General features: G+C 35.1%; 1 protein-coding gene across 1 annotated transcript; it reads left to right on the top strand.

The window, feature by feature from the left end:
- Nucleotides 1-459: 459 nt before the first annotated feature.
- Nucleotides 460-6,725, top strand: LOC129720361 (U1 small nuclear ribonucleoprotein 70 kDa-like; the record flags this gene model as incomplete). Its single annotated transcript, XM_055671824.1, has 2 exons — nucleotides 460-1,518; nucleotides 6,594-6,725. Coding segments are annotated over 2 exons (1,191 nt in total), but the record flags the coding sequence as incomplete, so codon positions are not given.
- Nucleotides 6,726-10,474: the final 3,749 nt, after the last annotated feature.

The following is a 10,474-nucleotide window of genomic DNA, read 5'->3' on the forward strand; positions in this document are numbered from 1 at the left end:
GATAGAGATAGAGATAGAGATAGAGATAGAGATAGAGATAGAGATAGAGATAGAGATAGAGATAGAGATAGAGATAGAGATAGAGATAGAGATAGAGATAGAGATAGAGATAGAGATAGAGATAGAGATAGAGATAGAGATAGAGATAGAGATAGAGATAGAGATAGAGATAGAGATAGAGATAGAGATAGAGATAGAGATAGAGATAGAGATAGAGATAGAGATAGAGATAGAGATAGAGATAGAGATAGAGATAGAGATAGAGATAGAGATAGAGATAGAGATAGAGATAGAGATAGAGATAGAGATAGAGATAGAGATAGAGATAGAGATAGAGATAGAGATAGAGATAGAGCTAGAGCTAGAGAAAAATAACAGGAAAGAGATAGAGATAGAGATAGAGATAGAGATAGAGATAGAGATAGAGATAGAGATAGAGATAGAGATAGAGATAGAGATAGAGATAGAGATAGAGATAGAGATAGAGATAGAGATAGAGATAGAGATAGAGATAGAGATAGAGATAGAGATAGAGATAGAGATAGAGATAGAGATAGAGATAGAGATAGAGATAGAGATAGAGATAGAGATAGAGATAGAGATAGAGATAGAGATAGAGATAGAGATAGAGATAGAGATAGAGATAGAGATAGAGATAGAGATAGAGATAGAGATAGAGATAGAGATAGAGATAGAGATAGAGATAGAGATAGAGATAGAGATAGAGATAGAGATAGAGATAGAGATAGAGATAGAGATAGAGATAGAGATAGAGATAGAGATAGAGATAGAGATAGAGATAGAGATAGAGATAGAGATAGAGATAGAGATAGAGATAGAGATAGAGATAAAGATAAAGATAAAGATAGAGATAGAGATAGAGATAGAGATAGAGGTAGAGATAGAGATAGAGATAGAGATAGAGATAGAGATAGAGATAGAGATAGAGATAGAGATAGAGATAGAGATAGAGATAGAGATAGAGATAGAGATAGAGATAGAGATAGAGATAGAGATAGAGATAGAGATAGAGATAGAGATAGAGATAGAGATAGAGATAGAGATAGAGATAGAGATAGAGATAGAGATAGAGATAGAGATAGAGATAGAGATAAAGATAAAGATAAAGATAGAGATAGAGATAGAGATAGAGATAGGGATAGAGATAGAGATAGAGATAGAGATAGAGATAGAGATAGAGATAGAGATAGAGATAGAGATAGAGATAGAGATAGAGATAGAGATAGAGATAGAGATAGAGATAGAGATAGAGATAGAGATAGAGATAGAGATAGAGATAGAGATAGAGATAGATATAGAGATAGAGATAGAGATAGAGATAGAGATAGAGATAGAGATAGAGATAGAGATAGAGATAGAGATAGAGATAGAGATAGAGATAGAGATAGAGATAGAGATAGAGATAGAGATAGAGATAGAGATAGAGATAGAGATAGAGATAGAGATAGAGATAGAGATAGAGATAGAGATAGAGATAGAGATAGAGATAGAGATAGAGCTAGAGCTAGAGAAAAATAAAAGGAAAGAGATAGAGATAGAGATAGAGATAGAGATAGAGATAGAGATAGAGATAGAGATAGAGATAGAGATAGAGATAGAGATAGAGATAGAGATAGCGATAGAGATAGAGATAGAGATAGAGATAGAGATAGAGATAGAGATAGAGATAGAGATAGAGATAGAGATAGAGATAGAGATAGAGATAGAGATAGAGATAGAGATAAAGATAGAGATAGAGATAGAGATAGAGATAGAGATAGAGATAGAGATAGAGATAGAGATAGAGATAGAGATAGAGATAGAGATAGAGATAGAGATAGAGATAGAGATAGAGATAGAGATAGAGATAGAGATAGAGATAGAGATAGAGATAGAGATAGAGATAGAGATAGAGATAGAGATAGAGATAGAGATAGAGATAGAGATAGAGATAGAGATAGAGATAGAGATAGAGATAGAGATAGAGATAGAGATAGAGATAGAGATAGAGATAGAGATAGAGATAGAGATAGAGATAGAGATAGAGATAGAGATAGAGATAGAGATAGAGATAGAGATAGAGATAGAGATAGAGATAGAGATAGAGATAGAGATAGAGATAGAGATAGAGATAGAGATAGAGATATAGATAGAGAAAGAGATAGAGATAGAGATAGAGATAGAGATGGAGGTTAAGATAGAGATAGAGATAGAGGTACGCAGAAAAGATTGAGGAGGATACACCAGAAAGAAAGTTGCAGAGTGAGAAAATCAAAAAGGGAGAGAGAAGATGCGAACGAAAACAGAATAATGATCAAAGTAAAAATATTTATCAGAAGGAGAGAGCGACAAAGAGGTATGGAAAACCAAAAGTGAGATAGAGAGAGAGGTATTTGAAAATAAGTATCAATAAAAAAATTAGAAAAAATGGGTAGTATGGAAGAAGAGTAAAACGGGCAAGTAAAGAGATAGGGAAGAGATAGAGAGAACAAAATAACAATGTGGTTTTGAGTATATAGGAAAAATTTAAAGAGGTAAAGAGATAGAGTAAAATAGAGTGAAAAGATGAACAAAAATATGAGGAAAAAAAGAGAAAAAAAAGAAGAGATGAATAGATGATCAGAGAGAGAAGGGCTAAATGAGAAATAGTGTAATGAATAAATAACAACAAAACGAAGGAATAATGGAAACAAAACTTGAATGGAAACGAGAAACGAGAAACAGAGAGATAGAAGGCGATAGGTAAAACAATATCGCACGCTTAGCCTTGGGGCTAACAGCAGGTTTCGATCAACTAGATTAGTTGAGAGAATTCGTTATCGATATTGTTTTTGGCACATTTTGCATGTGTAGGATAAGTACAACGATACACCGTGCCCCAGTGCTGAGTCGAGAAAATTTCCAGCTCGAAAAGATCCTCGACTCGATCGGGAATCGAACCCGATATCACAACCGTGTGGGAGAGCTAGCCGACCGACATCGCTAACCACAGAACCACGGGGACCACAATAGGTAAAGACATCTAATCAAACTGAACAATAAGGATTATTTCAAGATCAGAAACAACAGACAAAACGATAAAAATATAGAGGGAAATGAACGACAAAAAATGGAGAGAGGCAGGGAATAGATATGAAGAGAGAGATAATAAGAGAGATTGAAATGTGACGAAAAAGATAATAAAAATTTAATCCTAAGATAGTAGGAGATAAAGAAAAGTAATAAAAATGCAAAAAAAAAGACACGGAAACAGACAATGAGATAGAAAAACAGATAAGGAAAAAGAATAAGAAGGATGAAGGAGTTTGAGTGGAGGAAAATGAGTAATAATGGAAGAAAAAGTTAGAAATGAAAAAAAAAATACGGAAAATAATTTAAAAATCGATAAGATGAAGAGGAAAAAAAAAAGATACATTAAAAAGGGGTGGGGAAAATGCATAAAGAGAAAGAGCAAAGGAAAGGAATAATGAGTGGTTTGCAGGAAGCATCAAATGAGAGTAAATCAAAAAAGTGTACAAAGTTTAAATTGAGAAGCAGAATTGCTTTCAAGTTAAGCAAACATAAGTTGAGATACTACTGAAACAAATGAAAGGCAAAATTAGAAAGCAGCCCAGGATAGCTGGTATACGATCCTATAACCAAAAATTTGGAGTCAAAGCTCTATAGCTATATTTAAGAGAAAAACTTTCTTCTACAAAGTTGATACATATGATAAAGCGCTTATTGAAAAATTATCAAAAATTAGGGTGATTCAACTTTTCGATCAAATCAAATTAAAAAAATTGTTCTACAATGTTACAATTCAAAATATATAAACACATAAAACACATATATAAAACACATTTTCACTATAAATACTTCAATTCAATTTTCGCACTGTCTTTAAACGACTTTTAAGGCTTTTTAAGAGAAACATTTTGCAATGCCGAATTCATAGGTATCTTAATTCTACGCAAAATTATTATTGATTTTCATCAAAAATATGCCTTTTTTATTAGGCCTATTTTCTGGGCAATCAAAAAAAATCTTTGGGTGTCAAATTGGACACAGTAGACTCTATGTATGAAGACATTTTCAAAAATATCTAATTTTGTATGTTTGAGTGAATTCGATTTAAAAGTATGCGAACGTGTCAAATAAATTATAGATGAAGAAAAAAAAAATCATATTCATATTTTATATTTTTTGCTTGTAAATGCACACAAATCATTGATTTTGGCATTTTTTCGTAAAGGTAGAACTTTTATTTATTTCAAGAAGATTTAAAATCGCTCAACTTGTTAAAAAGTTAGGAATTTTCGAAAATAAAACACATCAATTATGGTCACCCATTTCGGATCTGGACGTCCTAATGATCAAACGAAAAAATACGCGTTAAATTATTTTCGAAGAAGATCCATCACTGCAATTTTGAGCACAATTGAAGAACTTTGGATGATCAGTTATGAAATAGGGTGCCCAAAAAAAAGGCTTTATTAGATGTTTTTTATTTTCAATAAAATTAGTGCAAACCTTGGTAAAAAATTATTTCGATGGTATACAAAACAAAATGACAGTTTTTTTTTAAATCTCCCGTTTTGCGAAAGCAGGCATGAAAAAAGTACTAAAGTTATTTATACAAAAATTCATTCATTCACAAAGAGCGGGCATTTATTTGAAAAATTGTTCTTCTTTTTTAATATAAACAAAAATAAACTACAATTACCATTTTTTTTCAATGAATATTGTTGAATGGATTATATGTGGAAGACTCTTCTAAACATAAAAATATTTTAATTGTCTGTTCCGGGAAAAACTCCTGTTTAGATCAGCACACTTTTTACATGGAGTTGCTCGAATAATTCGAATTATGTTTGGTTTAAAAGCTTATGCCGTCTTGATTAGAAATACATTAGCTTTCGAAAGGCGAAAGAGTTTGCAAGGTAATTAGGTGAACACTTAATCAAAAATCAGTTTTTCAAAAGAAAAAAATATGGCGGATAAATTCAATATGGCAACCACCAACTTTGATATTTGCAAAATAAGGCTTTAAAATTCCCCTTTCCAACGATAAGTTGGTTTCAGTAATTCTATAAAGAAATTCAAGAGTTACAGCATTTTTGGTGAGCCAAGTTTTGACGAAAAACGATGGGTCCAAAAGAAAGTATTAATTTTAAATTAACGAAAGGTTTATCATTCTGATTATCCACATTCAGTTTCCGTACTAAATTCATTTGAGGTGTCAGAACTAACTATCGTGCGGAATTGTTGATAAGTCAACCATTTCGCTGTTTTTTTAATCGCTGCTTTTTTCTATTTTATGTTCAAACTAACCTCTAAATAAATATGAATGATTATTTCTCGGTGTCGCTTTTCTTCCTAGAAATTTTTTTTAGAAAATCCACCTGAAGTACCTATTGAGGACACACCCTTAATCCATAATCGCCAAGTTACGTTTTTGAAACCCGCAAAACGCAAAGACCAGAAAAAATTTAAAAAAAATGTTATCAGATTTAACCGTGCGTAGAGATAATGTAAACTGATTTTTTTTTCTTCTTAACTTTTATTCGGATATTTCTAGTAGAGTAGATCTATAAGAAAAGAGAATAATTAAACTTTTAAATTTATGATTCTATCTAATTATTTATTTATTTTGTTTGAACATTTGTCAATAAGAAATCATATTACAGCCACATTATAATACAACTTGGCTATGCTATATAGCTAATATTTCACTATACAACCGTATGAAATTAAGTTACATTCCGGTTAAACAAAGATTCAATGTCTAACAATTGATTGTTAAATGTTAAATGTTATGTAAAATAGCTGTTTTTATTTATGAGTTCTCTTAAAACACCGAACGAAGTTCAATTTTCTCCTTCATCTAGGAAAACTCCATTTTGAATATAAATTCCATTCAGTTGATTTGGAACGCATCCGACAGAAATCGTAACGGATTACGTCAAGGTTTTCTCGATTCACATCTTCTTTCGAATTCATGGAACTCATTACCGCTCGAAATATGTTTCCTCGGAACTATCGCGAAGCGTTGAACGTTGAATCTTTTAATATATTTAACCTAATATATTCTCGTTCGTTTCCAACTCGTCTCGAAATGGTACGTGCGTGAACCCATCATCATTTCCATGCCTATCGTGCAACGTGTTTGTTTTACTTTTATCAAAATCTGACACGCAACCACCGCTCGATTGCTTTCAGGACTGTCAATCACTTGTACCGAAAATGTATTCCCGAAATCCTCCCGGCAACTCTTAACTTTCAAAATGTTTACTCTTTACCCGAGAAGCACAAGTGGCTGGGTATCCTCTCAAAGCTCCGCCAGGCAGCTTCTCACTCATCACCCGCCATCCGCCGCCATCACTGCGCGGCAACAGAGCATTAGAAGCACTCGGCAGCTGTTTCCTCTTGCCCCTTGTCAATTCAATCAACCAGTCTCGTAGCGATGCCTCGTATATCATTAGAACGGCAGACAGCCGAAATCGAGTGATCTCCCCGCTACTGACCCCAAATCGATACCTTTCTACAACGGCCGCTGCTTCTACTGTCGGTCGTGTATACCTAATCTTTTATTTTTATTTTCTCGTATTCAGCATCATCAACATCTCAAAACTCAAACCCAATCGATAGTGACCCCAACCATTAACATTCTTTTTTTAGGTGCGGACCGGTCAGCTCCCGGCCCAGCAGAATACGTTGTGGCCCAAGATACCAATACATTGTAGCACCTCAACCTGACCACCGAATTCGGAAAAATGTTGCGTGCTTTTGTTTTTCGCTTAATTTTCGAATTAATTAATTTCACATTAAAACCCCCAGTATAATTTACATAGTTATTTTGAGAGAACATAACTCTTGAAGCTCGATCTATCCCGAGGCAAATTATACCGGGCTGGACTTGACCGGTTGTTGGTTAGTGGGTTGGCGCATGTCAATCAGTCTTATCGCGCTCGGAGCGGAATCGGGACATGAGCCCAAAGATAAGGGGTTAGGCATCGGAATATTTTAGCTAGCGTAGCATAATTTAGTGATACTTTTAGATAAGATTGCTGAAAAATCGGGCAATTCACCGTTTGTTTCGCGGAATTGGTTGTTTGTTCATTGACCTCCAACTCGAAAGACGGACGGAAATTTTGCATCTAGACATTCAAAAACATCGCGAAACTAATCGTCCTAATTTCATCTGGTGGTTGGTGAAAACATGCCGGTCAGCAAAAAAGTGCACGCACCATAAATTAAGCACCGTCAAACGAATATTGAATTACGGACAGCTGTTCTGTCTGGTTGCCAAATTCTCCCATTCAAATAAGCTGTCTGCTTAAGATAATGCGCCCGAATGATCATCATCACACCGGTTGCTGCTGCTAGTCTCAAGCTACCAACATCGCATGATCGAGGTACATTTCACGAAATAAACGTTTTTTTTTTACTTCTCTCGAGGTGAAGGCGCATCTCGAATGTATCAAAATTCAAGCGCTGCACCATTAAAAAAAACTGGACCGTGCAAACCGCTTATGCACGGAGAACCACCTGCCCCCGAAATGCAGCGTTCTGATTTGACCAAAATCTTTTTATCTGATCACCCAATGGCCAGCGGAGAGACAGAGCGAGTGGTAAGCTCCGAAATGCAAAAGGATACAGAAAGTGGGACGGCAAAAACGCAAAACTTCGTCCAGGTTCTTCGGTACTACTACCGGGGTCCGTTCTATCGCCGCCGATGTACACAGCGTGTAGGCCCTAAGGGTTAAAACCAATCTGCTACAGAAATAACAATACACTTCATTAATCCTTTTGGCCATATGGATGCATGCCAAAGCCGAACGACAGGACCTGGTTCAAGCACACGAAAAAAATATGAATGCATATATTTTCTGTTTAAATTCGAGCTTAATCTCACCTGCTCTTCATTGTTCTGCACACGCTGGCTGTTGATTTTGCATTTTGGATTAGCCAAAAAGGTTTCCCACTTCTTTCGCCTGTGCACATTCACTTAACCGAGGCCTGTTCGGCCGTATTCTATTCAGGGCTATCCGGGAAAAGGGTACGCGAGAGCAGAAATGTCAACTCACGGGACGCACAGTGGGAAATGCTCGGTGGGATTAGATTGGAAAAAAACTAGGTGGAGATTGATATTTTAGCTACAATCTGTTTCCCGTGGAGAGAAACTAGATTTTTTTTTGAAAAAAGAAGAAAAAAAATGAATATGGTCTGACAATGAAAATGATGGTAAAGCGTATAAAATGGCTAGTGTCACATGTTATATGATACATATAGCATGTCACAAGTAAGAAGTCTCGTGTTACATTACATGTAACACAAGATATTACATATTACATAATCTTTTACATGTTACATTTTTCTTGTTACATTACGTGTAACATGTAACATATCACGTATGACATGTACAAAACAAGTGGCATGTTCCTTATCACATGTTATATGCTACATATTACGTGTTACATGCTAGTATTACATCGATTTATGCACATAGACCACTCTGTTACGAAACAAAACGGCCATTCTGTTTCGGACGAATTTTCAACACGAAATAAATCAGCTTTAAAATTCGATTTTCCGAAATTTTCTTAATCTCTCAACTTCAGCTTGAGTAGATGCGGTTTATGCAAAAAACTCATTTTCGAAAAAATGGTCTTTAGACCACTAATTATTCCGTACCATCGGCAAACGGTAATCCAAAATGACAATAAATTAAACAAACTTGCCAGGGTAACTATTGTGAAACATCACTTTTAAGAGCCTTGAAATCATATAATTGAAGAAGCAGATATTATTGCCTGCCACTCGCCAACACATTACTGGCAGTATTAAAAACTACGCAATAAGAGTATAAATGAGTTCTCGCTTTTTTCTTAGTGTTAATTTTTGCACTAATGTGGCTGGTACAATTATCAAAAATGTTTTATTTATCTTGCAATTTGCTAATCTACGACTTATTTTTTCGCTCGCTCGACACGCTCACCGGAAATATTATTCTCAGCAGTCACGTATAGAGGCCAACATGCAATTGAAGCTTCAATGTCTATCCGATCGCTATGGCTAGAAGATGATTTACTGGGAACTGGATAGACCAGCAGCAAGCAGAGCTGCGAAAAAGTCCCAGCGCAGTAGGCAGCGATTTCAAACATCTCGCAGCCTTCCATAGCGGACGAAGCAAAGGAAGAAACCGGCGGACAGCGCACTGGTGATTGTAGATTACCTTCCAAAACGCTTATTTATTTCAAACTTATTTGGGTATTTCAATCACCTACCTTAGAAAACAAATTCAACGCATTGCTTTACACGGTTACAACGGGATTCGTTAGGTAGCCAATAAAAATTTTTTGAACGTTAGCAGAACCACCTTTTATATTAATCACTTAACATTATCACTCGCTACACTAAGAACACTTTTATCTTTATAATGTTCACCTTAAATTTTAAAAAACAAGCTTGAAATAGTATAAATATATAAGACGATTTTTACAAATCATAAATTTCAGCTGTATGTATTTTCATCAGTATTCACTGCGATAAAGATAATCAAAAGTTGCCAAATCAGTTTCTGTTAACATAAAAAATCATACTGGAAATGTCGAATTGTTCCGACATAATTCACATAAATCGACAGCACTGTAGTGGTTACTTCGGTTATCGAATTTGCGTGTAAACAACTACAGCAGATTCCTAGGTAAATTACTACGACGGGATGCGGCTACGTTCGTTTGTTAAAGTGATTAACAGTGTAATGAATATGGGGGAGTCGTGAGATGAATAACTGAGCAGTTTTAAGATTTAAGTTTAAAGATGAATATGGGAGCGTTGTGAAAACCGGCTTGTTTTAAAAAATGAAAGATAAATCTAGCTTAGTGTACTAAATAAAAATTATCAGGCAAATCGATAAGCGCATGTAAGTGTATTTTGTTTATTTATTCAATTATTGCGTGAAAATTTGATGTTTTATCCGTGTATTCTACGTGAACGTCGGCTTAATGAGAATAATGGAACAAATACCCTATATGCAAATCCCCAACTTTATGAAAACTAAAACCAGCCGACCTTTTAGGGGCGACTGCATCTTTTCAATGGAAATAGTAAAAAGTACACTACTAAATAGTACTGTAGTTTATACCTGATGTTGGAGAAAAACTTTTTGAGATGGAGGGGCCACGCAAATGATACTTCATAATCAAATGATATTGAGGCGCCAAAAAGCTAATCTCTCTTCATTGTGAATTGAATATATGGTTCGTTGGGCTCTGTAGTAGGAGCATCTTCGCCTGTTGAGGGTTCTGGCCTTCCTACGATGAATTTCTGCCTCCTTGAAGCATCATGAATTAAAAACAGTCTCTGTATTCATGTCCATGATTCCGTCCATGCTTTCGCAAAACGACAATTCTGTCTGATTTAATCTCAATAATCAACAATACTGAAACCATTTACTGTTACTATATAGTTCAATTGCCTGGTAAATATG

The sequence above is a fragment of the Wyeomyia smithii genome, chromosome 2 (assembly GCF_029784165.1).
Source record: "Wyeomyia smithii strain HCP4-BCI-WySm-NY-G18 chromosome 2, ASM2978416v1, whole genome shotgun sequence".
In the NCBI taxonomy this organism is placed as follows: Eukaryota; Metazoa; Arthropoda; class Insecta; order Diptera; family Culicidae; genus Wyeomyia; species Wyeomyia smithii.